At 43.6% G+C, this 26,400-nt stretch overlaps 1 protein-coding gene across 4 annotated transcripts in view; it reads left to right on the top strand.

Moving 5' to 3' along the window:
* mylka (myosin, light chain kinase a) overlaps window positions 1–26,400 on the top strand; it is a 579,206-nt gene that overhangs the window by 525,695 nt on the left and 27,111 nt on the right. For all 4 annotated transcript variants that reach the window (XM_070875645.1, XM_070875646.1, XM_070875644.1 and 1 more), the window contains one exon: window positions 16,953–17,076. In XM_070875645.1, coding sequence (XP_070731746.1) covers window positions 16,953–17,076 — 124 coding nt within the window. The remainder of the gene's footprint in view (window positions 1–16,952; window positions 17,077–26,400) is intronic.

Genomic DNA, 26,400 nt, shown 5'->3' with positions numbered 1-26,400 from the left:
AATTTCTCAGAATGAATCCTCAGACAAGCATCAGGCCCCTCGTTAATGTATTCCAACGATGAGATGTTAAACCGAGGCCCCAACCACCCTCTCAGGTGGACGTAAAAGATCCTATGGCACTATTCCGAAGAGCAGGAGAGATTTTCCCGGTGTCCTGGCCAATATTTACCTGTCAATCAACATCACTCAGAAACAGATTATCTGGTCATTATCATATGGCTATTTGTGGGAGCTTGCTGTGCAAAAATTGGCTGCCACGTTTCCTACATTACAACAATGACTACATTTCAAAAGTACTTCATTGGCTGTAAAGTGCTTTGGGGCATCCTGAGGTCGTGAAAGACGCTATTTAAATGCAAGTCTTCCTTTCTTTTCGGGTGCGAGTGCTGTACACTCAATTACCAGCCGAGCTGAAAATTACATCAGATGGGCCTTGGCTATTCAAGGGCAGCCAAGGTGCTCCCCCGATTTTTCACGGCTGGATGTCCATATTGCAAGAATCAGGAAGGCAGCAGCTGAAAACTGCCCTCAATGAAATTTGATTTGGGTTTGTAACAGATTTTTTTCACACATTTCCTTTCCTAATCCAGAGACGTGGTTGCAAGGTGACCAAGATTGGGAACTGAATATTCAGGGGTATTTGACAATTTGGAAGGATAGATAGAAAGGAAAAGGAGGTGGGGTAGCTTTCTTAATAAAGAATGAGATCAGTGCAATAGTGAGGAATGATATTGGCTCAGAAGATCAAGATGTAGAATCAGTTTGGGTGGAGATAAGAAATAATAAGGGAAAGAATCACTGGTGGGCGTAGTCTATAGGCCCACTAACAGTACATAAGAACATAAGAAGCAGGAGTCGGCCATGCAGCCCCTCGATCCTGCTCCGCCATTTAATACGATCATGGACTCAGGTCCACTTCACTGCCCGCTCCCCATAACCCTTTATTCCCTTATCGTTTAAGAAACTGCCTATTTCTGTCTTAAATTTATTCAATGTCCCAGCTTCCACAACTCTCTTAGGCAGCGAGTCCCACAGATTTATAACCTTTTGAGAGAAGAAATTTCTCCTCATCTAGTTTTAAATGGGCGGCCCCTTATTCTAAGATTACGCCCTCTAGTTCTAATCTTCCCCATCAGTGGAAACATCCTCTCTGCATTCACCTTGTCAAGCCCCCTCATAATCTTATACGTGTCGATAAGATCACCTCTCATTCTTCTGAATTCCAATGAGTAGAGACGCAACCTACTCAACCTTTCCTCATAAGTCAACCCCCTCATCTCCAGAATCAACCTAGTGAACCTTCTCTGAACTGCCTCCAAAGCAAGTATATCCTTTCGTAAATATGGAGACCAAAACTGCACACTGTATTCCAGGTGTAGCCTCACCAATACCCTGTATAACTAGCAAGACTTCCCTGCTTTTATGGAAAATAGAAAATGTAGAAAATAGGTGCAGGAGTAGGCCATTCGGCCCTTCGAGCCTGCACCGTCTCTCCCCAGTGTGAACTTGCTGGTGTTTCAGCAGGCTGGATGACTGAGTAAATCCCTCCCCACACACTGAGCATGTGAATGGCCTCTCGCCAGTATGAACTCGCTGGTGCATCAGCAGCTGGGATGAGGTAGTGAATTCCTTCCCACACACGGAGCAGGTGAACGGTCTCTCTCCAGTACTCCATCCCCTTTGCAATAAAGGCCAAGATTCTATTGGCCTTCCTGATCACTTGCTGTACCTGCATACTATCCTTTTGTGTTTCGTGCACAAGTACCCCCAGGTCCCGCTGTACTGCAGCACTTTGCAATCTTTCTCCAGTTAAATAATAACTTGCTCTTTGATTTTTTTCTGCCAAAGTGCATGATCTCACACTTTCCAACATTATACTCCATCTGCCAAATTTTTGCCCACTCACTTAGCCTGTCTATGTCCTTTTGCAGATTTTTTGTGTCCTCCTCACACATTGCTTTTCCTCCCATAAGAACATAAGAAATAGGAACAGGAGTAGGCCATACAGCCCCTTGAGCCTGCTCCTCCATTCAATAAGATCATGGCTAATCTGATCATGGACTCAGCTCCCCTTCCCCGCCTGCTCCCCATAACTGCTTATCCCCTTATCGTTTAAGAAACTGTCTGACGCAGCGAATTCCACAGAGTGAAGAAATTTCTCCCCATCATTGTATTGGCAGCAAACTTGGCTACGTTACACTCGTTCCCTTCTTCCAAGTCATTAATATAGATTGTAAATAGTTGGGGTTCCAGCACTGATCCCTGTGGCACCCCACTAGTTACTGATTGCCAACCCGAGAATGAACCATTTATCCCGACTCTCTGTTTTTTGTTAGTTAGCCAATCCGCTATCCGTGCTGATATATTACCCCCAACCCCGTGAACTTTTATCTTGTGCAGTAGCCTTTTATGTGGCACCTTGTCAAATACCTTCTAGAAGTACAAATATACCACATCCACTGGTTCCCCTTTATCCACCCCGTTTGTTACATCCTCTGTGATGTATTTGCAGCCATAGTCTCTACCATGCATTGTACCATGTAATAGCCAACAAATGGAGAAGGCCCGGGAGGCACACATTACTGCACCTCTTGCTGCCTCCCTATGCAAAGCAGGCTCCCCCTGCAGTGCTCACTTTTGGAGTTTACATTAAACCTAAAGGTCACAAGGTGATCAGCTCCAGCATGGGCCACGTGTGAGTTATTATAGTGATAAGGATACGTATCAACTGGCGATGAGAATAGGATACTAACACGCAGCTATGGCCATCGTTGACTACATCGAGCGATATTGCGTTGGGGAAGACTGGGATGACTTCATTGACCGGCTGGATCATTGCTTTGTCGCGAAAGACTTAGAGGGAGCTACAAATGCCAGCAAATACAGGGCCGTCCTCCTCACGGTCTGTGGATCACGGACAAAAGCACTGATCAAGGACCTACTGGCCCCGCCGAAACCCGCTGAGAAAAGTTACGAAGAACTGGGTGAGCTAGTTCGAAATCACCTAAAGCCAAAACGCAGTGCGCTCATGGCGAGGTGCCGTTTCTACACCCAACGGCGCGGAGTAGGCCAAGACGTGACAGCGTTCATCGCTGAGCTAAGGTGTCTTGCTGGGCCATGCAAATTCGGGACAGTTCTTGAAGATATGTTAAGAGACTTCTTTGTTTTGGGAATCGGGCACGAAGGGATTTTCCGCAAATTACTAGCGGAGGAAGATTTGGACCTAGCCAAAGCCACCCTGATTGCTCAGGCATATAGGGCCAGAGAGGAAGAAACAAAGGTACTCTACTCACAACTTCGGAACCACCCGGGGTCAAACACCGTGAATAAGCTAAATTCGTTGGCAGACAGGAGAAGTGCCCCCAGCTGGGCTAGTGCGACCTCTGCTCGACCTGAGATGACTCACTCACCGCAACAATGGACTAATGCGAATAGATCAGTACCTGTGAATGCAAGTCCATCAGCAAGCTGTTGGCGCTGTGGAGGGGCTCATCGAGCAAACCAGTGCAGGTTCAAACAATATGTCTGCAAGAATTGCTCAATGATGGGGCACCTCCAACGAATGTGTAAACGTGCTACAACTCGATACGTAGCGGGGGATGGGAGGTCAAGCGTAGATCCTGAGGATCGCGCAGAGATGACCGAGGAGGAGGAGGTACATGGGGTGCACGTGCATGAAGTGCACACCTTTACCAATTATGATGAACGTTAAATTGAACGGCATACCAGTACCGATAGAACCGGACACAGGTGCAAGCCAATCGATCATGAGCCAGAAGGCCTTCGAGAAGTTATGAGCAAACAAGGCACACAAGCCCAAGCTGAGCCCGATCGATGCGAAGCTGCGCACCTACACTAAAGAGATTATCCTGGTCCTCGGAAGTGCAATGGTTCAGGTGCTGTATGATGGTTCTGTGCATAAATTGCCATTATGGATTGTTCCCAGTAACTGGCCCATGCTGCTTGGCAGAAGCTGGCTACGGAATTTTAACTGGAAATGGGGCGATGTAAAAGCATTATCGTCGGTGGAGAAAGCCACGTCTGTGCAGGTCTTAGACAAATTTCCGTCACTGTTCCAGCCTGGCATCGGCAGCTTCACAGGGGCCAAGGTGACAATTCACCTCAGCCCAGACGCGAGAACCATTCACCACAAGGCCCTTACATGATGTGGGAGAAAATAGAAGTCGAGCTCGATCGGCTTCAGCACAAAGGCATCATATCGCCAGTGGAATTTAATGACTGGGCCAGTCCCTTATCCCTGTTCTTAAAAGTGATGGGACAATTAGAATCTGTGTAGATTATAAAGTAATCATAAACAGAGTATCGTTACATGACCAGTATCCGCTACCCAAGGTGGAGGATTTGTTCGCGACTCTGTCGGGCAGAAAGCTGTTTTCGAAATTGGACCTCACCTCGGCGTACATGACCTAGGAGCTGGCGGAATTGTCCAAGAAGCTGACATGCATAAACACACACAAGGGCTGTTCATATACAACCGGTGGCCCTTCGGGATCATTCAGCGGCTGCGATCTTCCAACGAAACATGGAGAGTCTGCTGAAATCTGTCCCGGGAACAGTCGTCTTCCAAGACAACATCTTGATCACCGGACACGACACCGATGAACACCTCCATAATCTGGAAACGGTGCTACGTCGACTAAATCGAGTAGATCTAAAGTTGAAACGAACCAAATGCGTCTTCTTGACACCAGAGGTGGAATTCCTGGGAAGGAGAATCGCAGCAGATGGCATCAGATCCTCAGACTCCAAGGCGGAGGCGATCCATAAGGCCCCGAGACCACGCAACATGACAGAGCAGCGCTCGTTCCTAGGACTACTGGTAATTTTCTGCCTGGGCTGAGCACTTTGCTTGAACCATTACATGTACTGCTCCATAAGGGTGGTGACTGGGTCTAAGGTATTAATCAAGAAACTGCCTTCGAGAAGGCCAGAAACTTATTGTGCTCAAACAAACTACTGGCGCTGTATGATCCCTGTAGGCATCTTGTTTTAGCGTGCAATGCGTCATCCTACGGGATCGGGTGTGTGCGTCAGCAAGCGAATGTGTCGGGTAAGCACCAACCTGTAGCCTATGCGTCCCGCAGCCTTTCCAAGGCCGAAAGGGGGTACAGCATGGTCGAAAAGGAGGCCCTAGCTTGTGTGTACATGGTAAAAAAGATGCACCAGGAAAGCCCCCCTGAGCCTGTGGTCCTGGCACTCCAAACTTTGGTCCCGCATCCATGTAGACTATGCGGGTTTCCTAGTTGTAATTGATGCTTATTCGAAATGGATCGAACGTGTTATAATGTCGTCTAGTACATCCACCGCCACAATAGAGAGCCTTCGGATAACGATCGCCACCCATGGCCTGCCCGACGTCCTTGTTAGTGACAATGGACTATGCTTTACGAGTTCCGAATTTCGCGAATTTATGTGCTGTAACGGCATAAAGCATGTCAGGTCGGCCCCGTTCAAACCAGCCTCCAAAGGCCAAGCTGAACGCGTAGTACAGATCATAAAGCAGGGCATGCAGCGAGTGACAGAAGGCCCCTTGCAGACCCATCTGTCTTGCGTGCTGCTTGCATATCGGACGAGGCCCCACTCACTCACAGGGGTTCCGCCCGCCGAACTCCTCATGAAGAGGACCCACAAAACAAGGTTGCCTTCATGCACCCGGTTTTAAGTGAGATTGTCGAAAACTGGCGACTTAAGCAATGTACATATCATGACCACAACTCTGTAACGTGTTGTATCAATGTCGATGACCCTGTTTTCCTGCTGAACTTTGGTACGGGCCCCACGTGGCTCGCAGGCACTGTCGTAGCTAAAGAGGGGAGTAGGGTATTCGTGGTAAGACTCACTAATGGCCAAACCTGCAAGAAGCACATTGATCAAACCAAATTGAAGTTCACCGACGATCCAGAACTGCTGGATGACCACAGTGACATCGATTTCCAACCACAAGCAACAGAACCAGCGGTTCACCAAGAGACAGAACCCGTCGCACCGGACAGACCGACCAGAGTCGCAGCACGGCACGGCAGCGACACACTCCGGTCAGGCTGCCCACACCCAGCGTCCAACTCAGACACTCAACCAGAGAGCGCAGACCCCCGGTCAGGCTTGACCTGTAAACCGCATCTAAGACTTGGGGGGAAGTGTTGTGATGTATTTGCAGCCATACTCTGTACCGTGCATTGTACCATGTAATTACATGTAATAGCCAACAGATGGAGAAAGCCCAGGAGGCACACATTACTGCACCTCGTGCTGTCTCCCTATGCAAAGCAGGCTCCCGCTGTACTGCTCACTTTTGGAGTTTACATTAAACCTAAAGGTGGCAAGGTGATCAGCTCCAGCATGGGCCACGTGTGAGTTATATAGTGATAAGGATACGTATCATCCTCAAAGAATTCCAGCAAATTTGGCAAACATGACTTCCCCTTCATAAATCCATGCTGACTTTGCCTGACCGAATTTTGCTTTTCCAAATATCCTACTGCTTCTTTAATAATGGACTCCAACATTTATCCAGCCACAGATGTTAAGCTAACTAGTCTATAGTTTCCTGCTTTTTGACTGACTCCTTTTTTAAATCGGGGGGTTACATTTGCGGTTTTCCAGTCTGCTGGGACCTCCCAGAATCCAGGAAATTTTGGTAAATTACAATCAATGCATCCACAATCCCTGTCGCTACTTCTCTTAAGACCCTAGGATACAAGCCATCAGGTCCAGGGGACTTATCTGTCTTTAGTCCCATTATCTTACCGAGTACCACCTCCTTAGTGATTGTAATTGTGTTAAGTTCCTCCCTCTCTATAGCCCGTTGACTATCCACTGTTGGAATATTGTTAGTGTCCTCTACCATAAAGACTGATACAAAATATTTGTTCAGAGTTTCTGCCATCTCCATGTTCCCCATTACTAGTTTCCCGGTCTCGTCCTCTTAAGGGACCAACATTTACTTTAGCCACTCTTTTCCTTTTTATATACCTATAGAAACTCTTGCTATCTGTTTTTATACTTCGTGCCAGTTTACTTTCATAGTCTACCTTCCCTTTCAATAATTTTTTTAGTCATTCTTTGCTGGCTTTTAAAAGCTTCCCAATCTTTTGTCCTCCCGCTAGTTTTGGCCATTTTGTATGCCCTTGTTTTTAATTGGATACCGTTGTTTATTTCTTTAGTTAGCCACGGATGGCTATCTTTTCGCTTACACCCTTTCCTCCTCACTGGAATATATTTTTCTTGAGAGTTGTAAAATATCTCCTTAAATGTACACCACTGTTCATCAACCGTCCTACACTTTAATCTATTTTCCCAGTCCACTTTACCCAACTCTGCCATCATACCTTCGTAGTCTCCTTTATTTAAGCTTAGTACGCTAGTTAACTGCACTGTTGGACGAAGTATAAATAAAGAAATAATGGAGACTTGTAAGAAAGGTATGGTAATAATCATGGGCGATTTTAATCTTCATATTGATTGAACAAATCAAATTGGCCAAGGTAGCCTTGAGGAAGAGTTCATAGCGTGTATCCGAGATGGTTTCTGTTGTGTATGGAGAAAGAGTCAGACTGAACACTGTGAGCTCAAAGCAAAGTGTGACCTTAGTCTTTTATTGGAGGTCTCCAGAGTGCCTCGCCAACCTATGAAGCCTCCTTAAATACCTGTGCCCCCAAGGGATTATGGGATCCCTTGGGACTCCAGGGGATGAGTCCTCTGGTGGCTGTACAGAGTAAATACAAGTCCACATATATAACAACACTCTCCCCCAAAGTCAATAGTGTAACTATTTACAATGTGAGTCGATCTGGGGCCCTTCCTGCCCTGGTTGATTGTCTAGGTGTGAAAGCTGGTGTTGTTGAATCATTTGTTGGGCCTTCGCTGGGCTGCTGTGCAGCTGGCCTTGCTGGGGTGCCTTGTGTGTTGGGCCCTGCAGAGCTGCTGTAGATGATGGGTTCTGCTTCGTGGTCATCCGTGGTGCTGGTTGCCACTGGTGTGTATGTTGGGGGATCAAAAAAGGTAGGGTCCAAGGTGGGTTGCTCAGGATAGTCCGTAAATCTGAGTTTGATTTGGTCCAAGTGTTTCCGGTGAATGAGTCCATTTGAAAGTTTGACCCGAAACACCCTGCTCCCCTCTTTGGCCACGATAGTGCCGGGAAGCCACTTGGGATCTTGTCCATAATTTAATACAAATACAGGATCATTGATTTCAATCTCGCGTGACACATTTGCGCTATCATGGTATGCACTTTGTTGAAGCCGCCTGCTCTCTACCTGTTCATGTAGATCAAGGTGAACTAACGAGAGCCTTGTCTTAAGTGCTCTTTTCATGAGCAGTTCAGCAGGTGGGATCCCAGTGAGTGACTGGGGTCTCATGCGGTAGCTAAGCAGGACTCGGGATAGGCGAGTCTGCAGTGAGCCTTCAGTTACCCTCTTCAAGCCTTGCTTGATGGTTTGCACTGCTCTCTCTGCCTGACCATTGGACTCTGGTTTAAACGGGGCAGATATGACATGTTTAATCCCGTTACGGGTCATGAATTCTTTGAACTCAGCACTGGTAAAACATGGCCCGTTGGCTTTCAGTAGTGGCAGCGGACATGCTAGCCGACATTATCTCACATTCAATCCACTTGGAGTACGCGTCTACAACCCCAGGAATATTTTACCCAAGCATGGGCCTGCATAGTCGACGTGTACCCTAGACCATGATTTGGAGGGCCAAGACCAGAAACTTAGCGGCACCTCCCTGAGTACATTGCTTAACTACGAGCATGTATTACATCTGTGAACGCAGGACTCTAAGTCCGCATCGATACCGGGTCACCACACGTGGGATCTGGCTATCACTTTCATCATTACGATGCCTGGTTGGGTACTGTGGAGGTCATTGATGATGGTGTCTCTGCCCTTCTTGGGGACCACTACTCGATTGCCCCACAGAGGCAGTTTGCCTGTATAGACATTTCATCTTTGCGCCGCTGGAACGGCTTTATCTCTTCCTGCATTTCCACTGGGACACTGGACCAGCTCCCATGAAGCACACAGCTTTTGACTAGAGATAATAAGGAGTCCTGACTTGTCCAGGTTTTGATCTGCCAGGCAGTGATGGGTGACTGCTCACTCTCAAATGCTTCCATAACGATGGCTAGATCTGCGGGCTGCACCATTTCCACTCCCGTGGTGAGCAATGGCAACCTACTGAGAGCATCGGCGCAGTTTTTTGTGCCTGGCCTGTGGCGGATGGCGTAGTTGTATGCGGACAACATGAGCGCCTATCTCTGGATGCGGGCCAATGCGTTGGTATTTATCTCTTTACTATTGGAAAACAGGGATATAAGTGGCTTATGTTCAGTTTCCAATTCGAATTTTAGCCCAGACAGGTATTGATGCATTTTCTTTACCCCATATACACATGCTAATGCTTCTTTTTCAATCATGCTGTAGGCTCTCTCAGCCTTAGACAGAGACTCCTGGATGCATAAGCAATCGATTGCAGTTTCCCGAAATCATTAGCTTGTTGCAATATACCCGACGCTATATGACGACGCATCACATGCTAGTACCAAACGCTTACATGGATCATACAACACCAGCAATTTGTTTGAGCATAACAATTTTCTCACTTTTACAAAGGCATTTTCTTGGCTTTTGCCCCAAACTCATTCGTCCTCTTTTCGGAGTAAGACATGCAGTGGTTCTAGCAGTGTGCTGAGACCCGGTAAGAAATTACCAAAGTAGTTCAAGACTCCCAGAAACGACCGCAGTTTGGTCACGTTCTGTGGCCTCGGTGCGTTCTCAATTGCCTCTGTCTTCGCGTTAGTGGGCCTGATGCCGTCTGCCACAATCCTCCTTCCCAAGAACTCCACTTCAGACGCCAGGAAACGCACTTTGAGAATTTTAACCTGAGCCCCACGTGGTTGAGTTGACTAAGAACCTCCTCCAGGTTCTGCAGGTGCTTGACTGTGTTCCAACCTTTGACCAAGATGTCGTCCTGGAAGACCACGGTGTGCGGGACCGACTTCAGTAAGCTTTTCATGTTTCTCTGGAATATTGCCGCCGCTGATCGGATTCCGAATGGGCATCTGTTATGAACAAAAAGACCTTTATGCGTGTTGATACAGGTGAGGGCCTTCGATGATTCCTCCAGTTTCTGCATCATGTAGGCTGAAGTCAGATCCAGCTTCGTGAACGTCTTTCTTCCCGCCAGCGTTGCAAAGAGGTCGTCGGCCTTTGATAGTGGGTATTGGTCCTGCAGGAGAAACGATTGATAGTTACTTTGCAATCGCCATAGATTCTGATGGTGCCATCTCCCTTGAGGACTGGGACAATAGGACTGGCCCACTCGCTGAATTCGATCGGTGAAATGATGCCCTCTCTTTGCAGCCGGTCTAGCTCGATCTCTACCCTTTCTTTCTCTCATCATGTATGGTACTGCTCTTGCCTTGTGATGGATGGGTCGCGCCCCCGGAATTAGGTGGATCTGCACTTTTGTTCCTTGGAATTTCCCGATGCCTAGTTCGAACAGCAAAAGAAATTTGTTTAAGACCTGGGCACACGAAGTGCCGTCTGTGGGCGATAGCGCTCGGACCTCGTCCCAGTTCCAGCGTATCTTTCCCAGCCAGCTCCTGCCGAGCAGCGTGGGACCATCGCCCGGTAGCACACAGAGTGGTAGCTTGTGCATCGCTCCATCGTAGGAGATCTTTACGGTAGCACTGCCAATTACAGAAATCAGTTCTTTTGTCTAAGTTCTTAGTTTCGTGCGAACTGGAGTTAAGACTGGCCTTGAGGCCTTGTTGCACCACAACCTTTCAAAAGTCTTTTTGCCCATGATGGACTGGCTCACGCCCGTGTCCAGCTCTATTAACACCGGGAGTCCATTTAGTTCAATATTCAGCATTATCAGGGTACAATTTGTGGTGAATGTGTGCACCCCATGTACCTCTGCCTCTTATCTGAGGCTCTGGTTCATCGTGATCCTCCATGGATCTGTGCTCTTCTGCAACATGGTGGTGCAGGTTTAACAAGCTTTGCAGCTCACCTGCACATTCGTTGGAGATGTCCCATTGTTCCACAGCCCTTGCAAACGTACTCTTTAAATCGGCATGAATGGAAACGATGATCACCCTGCAGCGCCAACAAGGTGTTAATGGCCTTGCATTCATCACCCTTGGATGGTGGACTCTGAGTCATCTGCAGACGTGCAGCTGCAGATGTGTGTGACCTGCCCTGTACGTTCTGATTCGAAAACAACATCACTTTGTTCACAGTACTTGTAGCAGCACTTGTGTGCTGAGAGATTTGCTTCGTATTATCACTGGTGGCAATGAACGCCTGGGCTATCGCTATGGCCTTACTCAAGGTTGGGGTCTCCACAGTCAAAAGTTTGCGAAGTATGGTTTCATGGCCAATGCCAAGTACGAAAAAGTCTCTGAGCATGTGCTCCAAATGTCCTTCAAATTCGCAATGTCCTGCAAGGCGTCTTAGCTCGGCGACATAACTCACCACTTCCTGGCCTTCAAACCTTTTGTAGGTGTAGAACCGGTACCTCACTATCAGAACGCTTTCCTTCGGGTTCAAATGTTCTCGGACCAGTGTGCACAAATCGCCGTACGATTTCTCCGTTGGTTTCGCTGGAGTGAGCATATTCTTCATCAGCCCATACATTGGTGCCCCACAGACGTGAGGAGGATCGCTCTCTTCCCCATCTGGCTCGTTGGCCACAAAGTATTGGTCAAGTCGCTCCACAAAAGTTTCCCAATCATCTCTGGCTGAGAATTTCTCCAGGATGCCCACTGTTCTCTGCATCTTTGGGTTCGCTGTCTGTATCTCGTCGCCAGTTGTTGAGTATGGAGAAAGAGTCAGACTGAAAACTGTGAGCTCAAAATAAAGTATGACCTTAGTCTTTTATTGCAGGTTTCCAGAGTGCCTCTCCAACCTGTGACACCTCCTTAAATGCCTGTGCTCCCAAGGGATTATGGGATCCCTTGCAACTCCAGGGAATGAGCCCTCTGGTGGCTGTACAGAGTAAATACAAGTCCACATATATAACAGTTTCCTTGAACAGTACTTTATGGAACCAACCAGGAAGCAGGCAATCTTGGATCTGGTACAGGATTAATAAATTATCTCATAGTAAAGAATCCTCTCGGAAAGAGTGACCATAACATCGTTGAATTTCAAATTCAGTTGAAGGCTGAGAAAGTTGGATCTCAAACCAGTGCCCTGATCTTAAATAAAGGCAATTACAAAGGCATGAAGGCAGTGTTGGCTAAAGTGGACTGGGAAAATAGTTTACGACGGTTGATAATCTGTGACAGACATTTAAGGAGATATTTCATAACTCAACAAAAATGCATTCCAGTGAAAAGGAAAGACTTTAAAAGAAGGGAGAACCAGCTGTGGTTAACTAAGGAAGTAAAGGATGATATAAAATTTTTTGAAATGGCATACAAATTTGTCAAGATTAGTGGGAGGCCAGAGGATTGGGAAATTTTTTAAAATTAGCAAGGGACAACTAAGAGAGAGAAGATAGGGGATGAGATTAAATTAGTAAGAAATATAAAAACAGATAGTAAAAGCTTCTACAGGTAAATAAAAAGGAAGAGAGTAGCTAAAGTAATCGTTGATCCCTTAGAGAATGAGACTGGGGAATTAATAATGGGGAACAGGGAAATGGCTGAGACTTTGAACAAATATTTTGTATCGGTCTTCACGGTAGAAGACACTAAAAACATTCCAATAATAGATAATCAAGGGGCTGTAGGGAAGGAGGAACTTAAAACAATAACTATCACTAAAGAAAAAGTACTTGGTAAAATAATGGGACTAAAGGTGGACAAGTCCCTTGGACCTGAAGGCCTGTATCCTCGGGTCTTAAAAGAAGTGGCTACAGAGATAGTGGATCCATTGGTTGTAATCTACCAAAATTCACTGGGTTCTGGAGAGGTCCCAGGGGATTGGAAAACCCCAAATGTAATGCCCGTTTTTTTAAAAAGAGGCAGTTAGCAAGCAGGAATCAATAGACCAGTTAGCCTAACATCTGTCATTGATAAAATGCTGGAATTCATTATTAAGGGAGCAGTAACAGGACACTTGGTAAAGCATAATACAGTCAAGCAGAGTCGGCATGGTTTTATGAAAGGGAAATCATGTTTGACAAATTTGCTGGAGTTCTTTGAGGATGTAACAAGCAGGGTGGATAAGGGGGAACCAGTGGATGTGGTGTATTTAGATTTCCAGAAGGCATTCGATAAGGTGCCACATAAAAGGTTACTGCACAAGATAGGAGCTCAAGGCATTGATGGCAATATATTAGCATAGATAACGGATTGGCCAACGAACAAAAAACAGAGCGTGGGGATAAATGGCTCATTTTCCGGTTGGCAAATGGTAACTAGTGGGGTGCCACAGGGATCGGTGCTGGAGCCTTAACTATTTACAGTCTATGTTAATGACTTGGATGAGGGGACCGAGTGTAATGTAGCCAAGTTTGCTGATGATACAAAGATGGGTGGGCAAGCAAGTTGTGAGGAGGACACAAGAAATCTGCAAAGGGATATAGACAGGCTAAGTGAGTGGGCAAACATTTGGCAGAGTATAATGTGGGAAAGTGTGAGGTTATCCCTTTTGGCAGGAAAAATAAAAAAGCTAATTATTACTTAAATGGAGAGAAACTACAAAATGCTGCAGTTCAGAGGAACCTGGGGGTCCTTGTGCATGAAATACAAGAAGTTAGTATGCAGGTACAGCAAGTAATCAAGAAGGCAAATGCAATTCTCTACCACAGAAAGTTGTTGAGGCCAATTCACTAAATATATTCAAAAAGGAGTTAGATGAAGTCCTTACTACTAGGGGGATCAAGGGGTATGGTGAGAAAGCAGGAATGGGGTACTGAAGTTGCATGTTCAGCCATGAACTCATTGAATGGCGGTGCAGGCTAGAAGGGCCGAATGGCCTGCTCCTGCACCTATTTTCTATGTTTCTATGTTTCAATGTTTATTGCAAGGGGGATGGAGTATAAAAGCAGGGAAGTCCTGCCACAACTGTATGGGGTATTGGTGAGGCCACACCTGGAGTACTGCGTACAGTTTTGATCCCCTTATTTAAGGATATACTTGCATTGGAGGCATTTCAGAGAAGGTTCACTAGGTTGATTCCGGAGATGAACATAACATAAGAACATAAGAACATAAGAAATAGGAGCAGGCGTAGGCTATAAGACCCTTCGAGCCCGCTCCGCCTTTCAATAAGATCATGGCTGATCTGATCATGGACTCAGCTCCACTTTCCTGCCTGCTCCCCATAACCCCTTATCCTCTTATCGTTTAAGAAACTGTCTATTTCTGTCTTAAATTTATTTCATGGCCCAGCTTCCACAGCTCTCTGAGACAGTGAATTCCACAGATTCTCTTCATCTCAGTTTTAAAAGGGCGGCTCCTTATTCTAAGATCATGCTCTCTAGTTCTAGTCTCCCCCACCAGTGGAAACAGCCTCTCTGCATCCACCTTGTCAAGCCCCCTCATAATCTTATACGTTTCTCTACGATCACCACTCATTCTTCTGAATTCCAATGGGTAGAGGCCCAACCTACTCAACCTTTCCTCATAAGTCAACCCACTCATCCCTGGGATCAACCTAGTGAACCTTCTCTGAACTGCCTCCACAGCAAGTATATCCTTTTGTAAATATGAAAACAAAAACTGCACGCAGTATTCCAGGTGTGGCCTCACCAATAACCTGTACAGCTGTAACAAGACTTCCCTGCTTTTATACTCCATCCCCTTTGCAATGAAGGCCAAGATTCCATTGGCCTTCCTGATCACTTGCTGTACCTGCATACTATCCTTCTGTGTTTCATGCACAAGTACCCCCAGGTCCCACTGTACTGCAGCACTTTGCAATCTTTCTCCATTTAAATAATAACTTGCTCTTTGATTTTTTTCTGCCAAAGTGCATGAGCCTACACTTTCCAACATTATACTCCATCTGCCAAATTCTTGCCCACTCACTTAGCCTGTCTATGTTCTCCTGCAGCCTCTTTATGTCCTCCTCACACATTACCCTTCCTCCCATCTTTGTATCATCAGCAAACTTGGCTACGTTACACTCAGTCCCCTCTTCCAAGTCGTTAATATAGATTGTAAATAGTTGAGGTCCCAGCACACCTCACTCGTTACTGATTGCCAACCAGAGAATGAACCATTTATCCCGACTCTCTGTTTTCTGTTAGTCAGCAAATCTTTTATACATGCTCCAATATATTACCTCCAACCCCATGAACTTTTATCTTGTGCAGTAACTTTTTGTGTGCCACCTTGTCAAATGCCTTCTGGAAGTCCAAATACACCACATCCACTGGTTCCCCTTTATCCGCCCTGTTCGTTACATCCTCAAAGAATTCCAGCAAATTTGTCAAACATGACTTCCCCTTCATAAATCCATGCTGACTCTACCTCACCGAATTTTGCTTTTCCAAATGTCCTGTTACTGCTTCTTTAATAATGGACTCCAACATTTTCCCAACCACTGATGTTAGGCTAACTGGTCTATAGTTTCCTGCTTTTTCTCTGCCTCCTTTTTTGAATAGGGGCATTACATTTGCAGTTTTTTAATCTGCTGGGACCTCCCCAGAATCCAGGGAATTTTGGTAAATTACAACCAATGCATACACAAGCCCTGCCATTACTTCTCTTAAGACTCTAGGATGCAAGCCATCAGGTTCAGGGGATTTATCTGCCTTTAGTCCTATTATCTTGCTGAGCACCGCCTCCTTAGTGATTGTGATTGTGTTAAGTTCCTCCCCCCTTGACTATCCACTGTTGGAATATTGTTAGTGTCCTCTACCGTAAAAATGATACATAGAAACATAGAAACATAGAAAATAGGTGCAGGAGCAGGCCATTCAGCCCTTCTAGCCTGCACCGCCATTCAATGAGTTCATGGCTGAACATGAAACTTCAGTACCCCCTTCCTGCTTTCTCGCCATAACCCTTGATCCTTGTTTAGAGTACTTGTTTAGAGTTTCTGCCATCTCCATGTTCCCCATTACTAATTCCTCGGTCTCGTCCTCTAAGGGATCAACATTTACTTTAGCCACTCTTTTTCTTTTTATATACCTATAGAAACTCTTACTATCTGTTTTTATATTTAGAGGGGGTTGACTTATGAAGAACAGATGAGTAGGTTGGGCCTATACTCATTGGAGTTTAGAAGAATGAGAGGTGATCTTATTGAAACATATGAGATACTTAGGGGGCTCGACAGGTAGATGCAGAGAGGATGTTTCCACTCATGGGGGAATCCAGAAATAGGGGGCATAGTTTAAGAATAATGGGTCACCCATTTAGAACTGAGATGAGGAGAAATTTATTTTCTCAAAGAGTCGTAAATCTTTGGAATTCTCTGCCCCAGAGAGCTGTGGATGAACAGTCATTGAACATATTTAAGGTGGAGCTAGACAGATTCTGATTGATAAGGGAGTGAAGGGTTGTGGGGAGCGGGCAGGGAAGTGGAACTGAGCCGAAGATCAGATCAGCCATGATCTTATTAAATGGCGAGCAGGCTCAAGGGGCCGAATATCCTACTCCTGCTCCAAATTCTTATGTTGTTATGTTGTTAATCCCTCAGTTATGCATTAACACAGCTGCTTCATGAGTGCTTCACCTTACCACCTGTACTCCAGAATGAGGTGTACTTCTGACGTAGTGTGACATTGCCCTTCTTGTTTTACCTTCTGTCTTTATTCGCACCCCTCCTCCAAAAAATGGAGCAACTCATTGGTAAACCTTATCCAATACAGACAGTTAACTGAGATATTTGGTTAAGGCTAGAAATGAACTAGTGACCCTCTGGAAATGAGTACTATATTGCCAGAACTCAATAAAGTGCTACATGCCTCAGCAGAAAAGGAAGCATTGGAGCATAACTTGATCTTTTTGCTGTTTCTTCCAGAAAGTACATCCTCTCTGAAGGTACTGTTTGGAACACCTGAATTTGTGGCTCCTGAAGTTATCAACTATGAACCAATTGGATATCCAACAGATATGTGGAGCATAGGAGTCATCTGCTACATCTTGTAAGTTAAGTCAATTCCAACCATGAAGTGAACCTGATTATATCATGGATATATGCAAAATAGACACATACATAATTTTTATATTTTTGTCAAAACAGACCCCCATTTTTATCTCGACTATTTCTCAAACAAATAGTTAATTAACAGTTGTCATGAGTTGCGAATAGCTTTGTTTCATTTTTTTTAAGCAATGGAAAAAGTGGGGAAAATCCTCATCTTCACAGCCTGGGCAGTAATCTGGCAGAGCGGCTATCCCGTCTGTGGTATTAAATCAATGGGCTGAAAATCTGATGGGCAATGAAAGTGGAAAGTGGAAATTACCAGTGTCTTTGATCCTAGATCAGATTGGTGCATTCACTTAAATTACTAATGAGTGCATTCATGCAAATACGAGTGGCTTCCTTTATCTGAACAAGCTAATTCTGTATCTATTTTGAATGTCTAGTTACACCTTAACTAACAGTTACATTTATTGGAAATTTACAAACTTGATGAATCTTTATAAACACAAACATATTTTCCTGTTAACTGGGTTGCATGAACTCTATCTTGCTCTATTCTGTAATAATTTCTGTGTTATTTGTAATATTGCTCATTGGAATTTTCTTTTATTTGATCTTGGGATGTGGATGGCACTGGCTAGGCATTATTTATTACCATCCCTAGTGATCCTGAGGCATGAAGAAGCAACCTATGCTGTGGGGCTGGAGTTATGAGTCGGCCAGAGGAGATAGGGATGGCAAATTTCCTTCCTTGAAAGACATTAGTTAAATAGTAGTGTTTTTGCAAACCAGCAGTTTTCATTGTCATTTTATTTGGTGCCAATTTCACAACATGCCATGGTGAGATTTGAACTCATATTCTCTGGGTTTGCGAATACAATCCTGTTAAGTTAGTCCGAGAATGTGACTTCAAAGGAATTAATGGGTTAAAATGTATTTCTGGATCCGTACATCTGAAATTCTGCTATTTGATTTGGATGAGGACTTATTTTGAATTCCCTATGTTAAGGTTACCATTATTATCTTATTTCAATACAGAAAGCTATTACACTTCATCAAAAAGTGTCTTTATTTCTGGTAGTAGAATTGAAAAGTAGGGGAGTTATGCTAAATCTGTATCGAATCTTGGTTAGATCACACTTAGAATACTGCGTACAATTCTGGTCGCCATATTATAAAAAGGATTTGGAGGCACTGGAGAGGGTACAGAGAAGATTTACAAGGATGATACCAGAAATGCGAGGGTATACATATTAGGAAAGGATGAACAAGCTGGGTCTCTTTTCTCTTGAAAAAAGAAGGCTGAGGGGTGACCTAATATAGGTCTTTAAAATTATGAAAGGTTTTGATAGAGTGGTTACAGAGAGAATGTTTCCACTTGTGCGGAAGAGCATAACTAGAGGCCATCAATATAAGATAGTCACCAAAAAATCCAATAGGGAATTCAGGAGAAACTTCTTTACCCAAAGAATGGTGAGAATGTAGAACTCGCTACCACAGGGAGTTGTTGAAGCAAATAGTATAGATTCATTTCAAGGGAGGCTAGACAAGCATATGAGGGAGATGGGAATAGAGGGTTATGCAGATAGATTTAGATGAGGAAAGACGGGAGGAGGCTCGAGTGGGACCATAAATGCCGGCATGGACTGGTTGGGCCGAATGACCTGTTTCTGTGCCGCATATCCCATGTAATTGACCAATTATTGACTTTTCTTGATTATGTTCATTTATAGATTGTACAATTAATATTTGTGTACATTTTGCCTCATAATTGTTTTATTGCAAACAAAATTAGTTCTTCAGTCTGATTAAGTATCCATACTTGCGAAGTACATGTACAGTGCAAGTCTATGTTTATTCAAATAAGCAGATAATTGAAGAGTGAAATTATTCATTCTTGGGTTACACAACTTTATAATGATAGATTACTGAGAAGATACAGCTTAGCTTATCGTTGAACCATTGAGAGAAAAAATGGTTCTAAAAATACCCAGAATTGTAACAAAATTCAATACAATCTTTGCCATAATAATAATATAAACAGTTTGTATTTTATAAATATAAACTTATTTAAAGCTTAAGTTATGATTTTCCTGTTGCTGAAGTTCCCACTTCAACTGCCAATGCAGCGCTTGTATCCATCTATTAAACGTATGAAGCTTTAATGGCCCAGAACTTGCTGGGGCGGGGCATTTTGCGGCGTGCCTAGGTTGTTAGATTTTTTTCCTTAGCCTTCATCTCGAAAATATTTTGCGCCACAAATTGCTGGACATCCGAGCTGATAACGGCGTGGCAAGGTCAATGGGGCATCTGGGACCTTGGTGAACAATGGAGCGACAGTAGATCTCCTTAACCAATGAGATTTAAAGATAAAGAAGCAGAGGAATAACAGAGAAGGAAAGAGGGTGAATTAGAGTCAAATAAGGTACAGAAAGAGAAACGAAGAGGGAAAGATTGGACTAAGAGAGAGTAAAAAAAGAAAGGAAAAGTAAGATTTTTTTAATTTTAAGTTTTAAATTTTAAACATCTCTAAGAACACTTTACCACCTGCAGGAATGAAACGCCACAGTTTCAGTTGTTCCCTTTTTGAGCCAGAGAGGTTTAATGGCATTGCATTAAATCTCGTCATTAAAAAGGTCCTTACATTGTTAAGTACAAAACTAACTTTCTGCAGTGAGTTTAATTCATTTTAACTGCGCAAATGCAGCAATTCCTTGAAACTCATTGGGAGGCTAAGGGTGGAGCAGCACAAATTGTCCAGCAACCTGTGGTGATTCACAACTCACGGCATATCTGTTCCTCGCCACAAATTGCTGGGTTATTTACACACTAATAACGGCGAACACAATAAACTCCCTGTATTTTCCCAGCAAATTCTGAGCCAATGTCTCTTGGCCATTTTAAGCTTCGTGCTGAAGATGGATTTTTTCATTAGGATAACGCTGACAATTCTCTTGCCTTGCCCTACCTTGCCTTGCAGTAAAATCTCCTTATTTTGGCTGGGCAAGATAGCATTAGAAGTTGTGGTCCTTTCATCTGTTCTCTAAGCCGGAGAAAGGATAAATACTGATTACATTTATCTTGAGCAGGGGAATGCTATAACAACTCGCAGCTAAGCCATATATATTATTGACTTTCTCTAAGTCCAGAATGTGTGTTGCAGTAGAAAAGGTAAACATTTCAGTTCAGTAATGGCCACCAATTTATGGTGATGTTAGATTTTGAACAACGGTGATCTGTTCCAGTCATAAGTTCCATATTGGTCTACCCATGGCACAAGTAGAAAAAGAAAATACTTTTTATATGAATTATATAATAAAGTAATGCTTGTACAAGTAACAAAACATTAAAATATGGGAAATTAATGTTATACTCTATGCATCAAAAATTATGTGGAGTACATAGAAATATAGAAAATAGGTGCAGGAGTAGGCCATTCAGCCCTTCGAGCCTGCACCACCATTCAATAAGATCATGGCTGATCATTCCCTCAGTACCCCTTTCCTGCTTTCTCTTCATACCCCTTGATCCCCTTAGCCGTAAGGGCCATATCTAACTCCGTCTTGAATATATCTAATGAACTGGCATCAACAACTCTCTGTGGCAGGAAATTCTACAGGTTAACAACTCTCTGAGTGAAGAAGTTTCTCCTCATCTCAGTCCTAAATGGCCTACCCCTTATCCTGAGACTATGTCCCCTGGTTCTGGACTTCCCCAACATCGGGAACATTCTTCCCGCATCTAACCTGTCCAGTCCCGTCAGAATCTTATACGTTTCTATGAGATCCCCTCTCATCCTTCTAAACTCCAGTGAATAAAGGTCCAGTTGATCCAGTCTCTCCTCATATGACAGTCCAGCCATCCCTGGAATCAGTCTGGTGAACCTTCGCTGCACTCCCTCAATAGCAAGAACGTCCTTCCTCAGATTAGGAGACCAAAACTGAACACAAAACTAGTATAGTCTACATTTAAAACTGAGAAGCGTTTATAATCTTTGGCATGATCAGATGAGTTTGAAAAATATCTTGGCAAGCTTTAACCAAAAGGAAATGATGTTTATAAGTGTATTTGATATATTTTTAATCTCCCAAAAAGCACAGTGTTTATGATCTTTTGTTTGAAAAAGAGCCAGAATTAATTAAATGGGTGTAAGAGCTAAGATAAAGGGAAATCGTGTAAATAGAATTGAAGTTGATAATAAACTTAAGATTATTCTAAAACAAACTCAAATTGTAAGAATTCAGAGTGCTGTAGTAAGGAGCTGATGGCTTGCTCCCAGTGCCAGCTGCTCCTTTGACAGTCTGAAGATAAATCAGTTTATTTTTGCATTCCGGATGGAAAATTGTTTCCATAGTAAGTAGATCCACTCCTACCAGTTCTTAACTTTAAAAGGATATAAAAGGAGTGTCGTGCCCATTCCAAGTTTTTACTCTGTGTCGAAGCAGATTTAATGGACCTGATAAAGCAAAAGCAGGTTAACTGTGCTAAGAGCTTGTTTTGTGGAAAATCAATTTTTAATGCCATAAATTTTTGCAACTCTTTTAACATTATAGTGCTAGGTTACATTGGACATGGTTTATTCGGTTTAAAAACAACTTACTTTAAAAGCTTTATAGTGTTAATTGAACTATTGAATTAGATGAGAAGGTCTGTGGAATCTGTACCCTCATGGCCTGGCTAACCCCTCACTCTACCATTACCATCAAGCCAGGGGACCAACCCTGGTTCAATGAGGAGTGCAGAAGAGCATGCCAGGTACAGCATCATGCGTAACTAACAATAAGGTACCAACCTGGGGAAGCTGCAACACAGGACTACATGCATGCTAAACAGCGGAAGCAGCATGCTATAGACAGAGCTAAGCGATCCCACTATCAACGGATCAGATCAAAGCTCTGCAGTCCTGCCACATCCAGTTGTGAATGGAGGTGGACCATTAAAGAACTAAGGGGAGGAGGAGGCTCCATCACTAGCCCCATCCTCAATGATGGTGGAGCCCAGCACGCAAGTGCAAAAGACAAGGCTGAGGTGTGTGCAACCTTCTTCAGCCAGAAGTGCCAAGTGGATGATCCATCTCAGTGTCCTCCTGAGGTCCTCACCATCACAGAAGCCAGTCTTCAACCAATTTGATATCAAGAAATGGCTGAGCACACTGGATACAGCAAAGGCTATGGGCCCTGACAACATCCAGGCTTGTCGTGCTCAAGACTTGTGCTCCAGAACTAGCCTCGCCTCTAGCTGGATTCTACCTGACAATGTGGAGAACTGACCAGGTATGTCCTGTGCACAAAAAACAGGATAAATCCAATCCAGCCAATTACCACCCATTAGTCTACTCTCAATCATCAGCAAAGTGATGGAAGGTGTCATCGAGAGTGTTATTAAGTGGCACTTACTCAGCAATAACCTGCTCACTGATGCTCAGTTTGGGTTCCACCAGAGCCACTCAGCTCCAGACCTCATTACAGCCTTGATCCAAACAAAAGAGCTGAATTCCAGAAGTGAGGTGAGAGTGACTGCCCTTGACATCAAGGCAGCATTTGACCGAGTGTGGCATCAAGGAGCCCTAGTAAAATTGAAGTCAGTGGAAATCAGGGGGAAAACTCTCCATTGGCTTGAGTCACACCTAGCACAAATCATCTTAACCCCCAGGACATCACTGCAGGGCAGTGTCCTATGCCCAATCATCTTCAGCTGCTTCATCAATGACCTTCCTTCCATGATAAGGTCATAAGTGAGGATGTTCGCTGATGATTACATAGTGTTCCATTCACAACTGCTCAGATAATGAAGCAGTCCATTCATAACTGCTCAGATAATGAAGCAGTCCATGCCCACATGCAACAAGACTTGGGCGACATTCAGGCTTGGGCTGATAAGTGGCAAGTAACATTCGCGCCACACAAATGCCAGGTGATGACCAACAAACAAGAGTCTAACCACCTCCTCTTGATATTCAATGTCATTACTTTCACCCAATTCTCCATCATCAACATTCTGGGGGTCACCATTGACCAGAAACTTAACTGGACCAGCCACATAAATACTGTGGCAACAAGAACAGGTCAGAGGCTGGGTATTCTGTGGCAAGTGTCTCACCTCCTGACTCCTCAAAGCCTTTCCACCATCTACTAGGCACAAGTCAGGAGTGTGATGGAATACTCTGCACTTGCCTGGATGAGTGTAGCTTCAACAACACTGAAGCAGCTCAACTCCATCCAGGACAAAGCAGCCTGCTTGACTGGCACCCCATCCACCACCTTAAACATTCAGTCCCTCCACCACTGGTGCACCATGGCTGCAATGTGTGCCATCTATAAGATGCACTGCAGCAACTCGCCACAGCTTCTTCGACAAAACCTCCCAAACCTGCGACCGCTACCACCTAGGAGGATAAGGGCAGCAGGTGTGAGGGTACACTATCGTCTGCAAGTTCCCCTTCAAGTTACACACCATTCTAACTTGGAAATATATCACCTTTCCTTCATCATTGCAAAATCCTGGCACTCCCTCCCTAACAGCTCTATGGGAGTACCTCCAGCACAAGGACTGCAGCAGTTCAAGAAGGCTCACCATCACTTTCTCAAGGACAATTAGGGTTGGCCAATAAATGCTGGCCTTGCTAGGGACACCCACATCCTGGAACAAATAAAATAAAAAGGAATGGTAACCCTTTCATTTAGAGATTATACACTTGAACTCCCCAGAGAGATTTCAGTGATTCTCGGTGTATTCTAAATTAAAGTAAAAAGGAAATAAATTAATGTACATGCTTATAGTTTTGAGAAAGTATTATATTACATCTTCATGTGTACTGAATAAGCAACTGGAAACAAACTATTGTTTTCTGGGAAAATCATGCAATCTAACACATGCAAAGCAAAAGCTGCAACAACAGCAACAATAATGACTCCTATGAAGTAAATTTGGAAGCAATGTGCTGAGTAAAAATGAGTATTTCCCTGTGGTGCTGTAAACTAAACAATTATTTTGTTTAGTTTGGTAAAGCAATAAACAGTTTAGTGTTATTATACAATGTGTTCATCACATTCCAATGCAGTACATTTGCTACTCTCATCAGCAGGGACACCGGTTTACTTCTCTTGTTCAAACATTGTACTAAAAGCAAGTAGATTTTAAAATTAAACACCCAAAGTCAGCATGCAGTTGGGAAGTATTTATAGAACGAGAACCACAACACATAGTTGTTTGTATTCTGGACTCAACGCCAGTAGCCAACTACAGAAATTAAAAAGTTTAATATTGACCAAAGTCTTCGGTTAACTAAAGAAATATGCCTGAGACAAGAGATTCAACAGAGAATCAACTATTTTTCCTAATACATCTCTGATTTGCTTAATTTAAATTATCTGATGATTCACATTTTTAGCATTAAGTTCCCACTTTGATGTACTGCTTATGTTGCTTAATTTAACTTATTGGATAATTCAGAGGTTTAGTGCAAAAATTACTTTTGAGTTATCAGGAGTAGACTGTATTGCAAAGATAGCTAGGGCTTTTAAAGTTGAAGCATATTGAGTACAAGCCACAGGACATTGTGCTCAACCTGTAGAGTGCTCTGGTCAGACCACACCCTGAGCACTGCAGCCATTTCTGGTCACCAAGGGGGATATTTAAACCTGGAGACAGCTCAAAAAAGAGCCGCATGACTGATTCCTAGCATTGGAGGACTGAGCAATGACAAAAGACTGGAGAAATTTGCCTTTTCACCCTTGAAATTAAGCGACTGATAGGTGCTCGGGTACACAAGATAGTAAACTGTATAGTCAAGGTAGATCTGAGATATTACTTCAAACTGACAGTTGGACAAGGGATCACAGGTTCAAAATAATAAAAGGCCAATTAACACTGTTAGGATGTTCTTCACACAAAGAGTGATGCACATATGGAATGATCTTCTGGATAGAATACTGGAGGTAGAAACCATGGAATCATTTAACAAATAATTGGCTACTGTGATGAAGGATCTGTAGGGGCATTCTAGATGGATGAGCTAGGACGTTATTCCTCATCTATTTCTATCTTGTGATAAAAACAAGTGAGTGCGATATTGTTATAAAGGTTTTAGATCACAAATATTTTATCTATTTTTAATCTGGATTCTGGCCGACAGTATAGAATCCTGAATTGCAACAAATTGAGTTGCTATAAGTATTCCCAAAAATCCATCCCTTTTTGAACTATTTCTAATTGTTGAAATGGTTTCTGATAGCTGGTTACAGTTTCCAAAAATGAGTAATGACTAATAACTCATCATTCAGAAAATAATTAATGTAAAATGCTCTCTCTAAGTGTATTTTGGAATGAGGGGATCTCATAGAAACATATAAAATTCTGATGGGACGGGACAGGTTAGATGCAGGAAGAATGGTCCCGATGTTGGGGAAGTCTAGAACCAGGGGTCACAGTCTAAGGATAAGGGGTAAGCCATTTAGGACCTAGATGAGGAGAAACTTCTTCACTCAGAGAATTGTGAACCTGTGCAATTCTCTACCACAGAAAGTTGTTGAGGCCAGTTCGTTAAATATATTCAAAATGGAGTTAGATGTGGCCCTTATGGCTAAACTGATCAAGGGGTATGGAGAGAAAGCAGAAATGGGGTACTAAAGTTGCATGATCAGCCATGATCATATTGAATGATGGTGCAGGCTCGAAGGGCTGAATGGCCTACTCCTGCACCTATTTTCCATGTTTCTATGTTTCTGAAGGATGCTAATTTTTTTTAAAGTCCTTGATTAAAGTTTCACAGTATAATGGGCCCAAGTTTCGGCTCGAGTTGCTCCTATTTTTTTGGAGCAACTAGTTTAGTATGGAGTATCTTAGAAATCGCAATTATCGTATTTAGTTTGCTCCAGTTCTAGTTAGTTAAAATTGTTTTGTTTTAGTACAGTTTTTTTTCAAAAGGGGGCGTTACCAGCCACTTACACCTGTTTTGCAAGTTTAGGCAGCGAAAAGTTACTCCAAACTAACTTAGAACGGAGTAAGTGTCGATTTTTGTACGCTCAGAAAAACCTTTCCTACACTTTATAAATTAGGCGCAAGTAGCAAGAGATAGGGAGGGAAGGGAAGTTAGAGGGGAGTTAGGGGATTTTACAAAGCATTAAACACTTCACTTTTAACCATAAAGATGCATAGAAACCATCATAATTTTTAAATAACAATAAATGAACATTAAATCAAGTAATAAAAATTAGAAGTCCTACCTTGCCGACTGGCGCACGCACCGGAATTGGCGTATTTTGTACCTAGATGCTTATTAATTTAGGTGTTTATTAATTTGGTGCTTCCAGATTGCAAGATT

The sequence above is a fragment of the Pristiophorus japonicus genome, chromosome 3 (genome assembly GCF_044704955.1).
Source record: "Pristiophorus japonicus isolate sPriJap1 chromosome 3, sPriJap1.hap1, whole genome shotgun sequence".
Lineage (NCBI taxonomy): Eukaryota > Metazoa > Chordata > Chondrichthyes > Pristiophoridae > Pristiophorus > Pristiophorus japonicus.
This window is presented reverse-complemented; position numbering and strand designations above follow the sequence as displayed.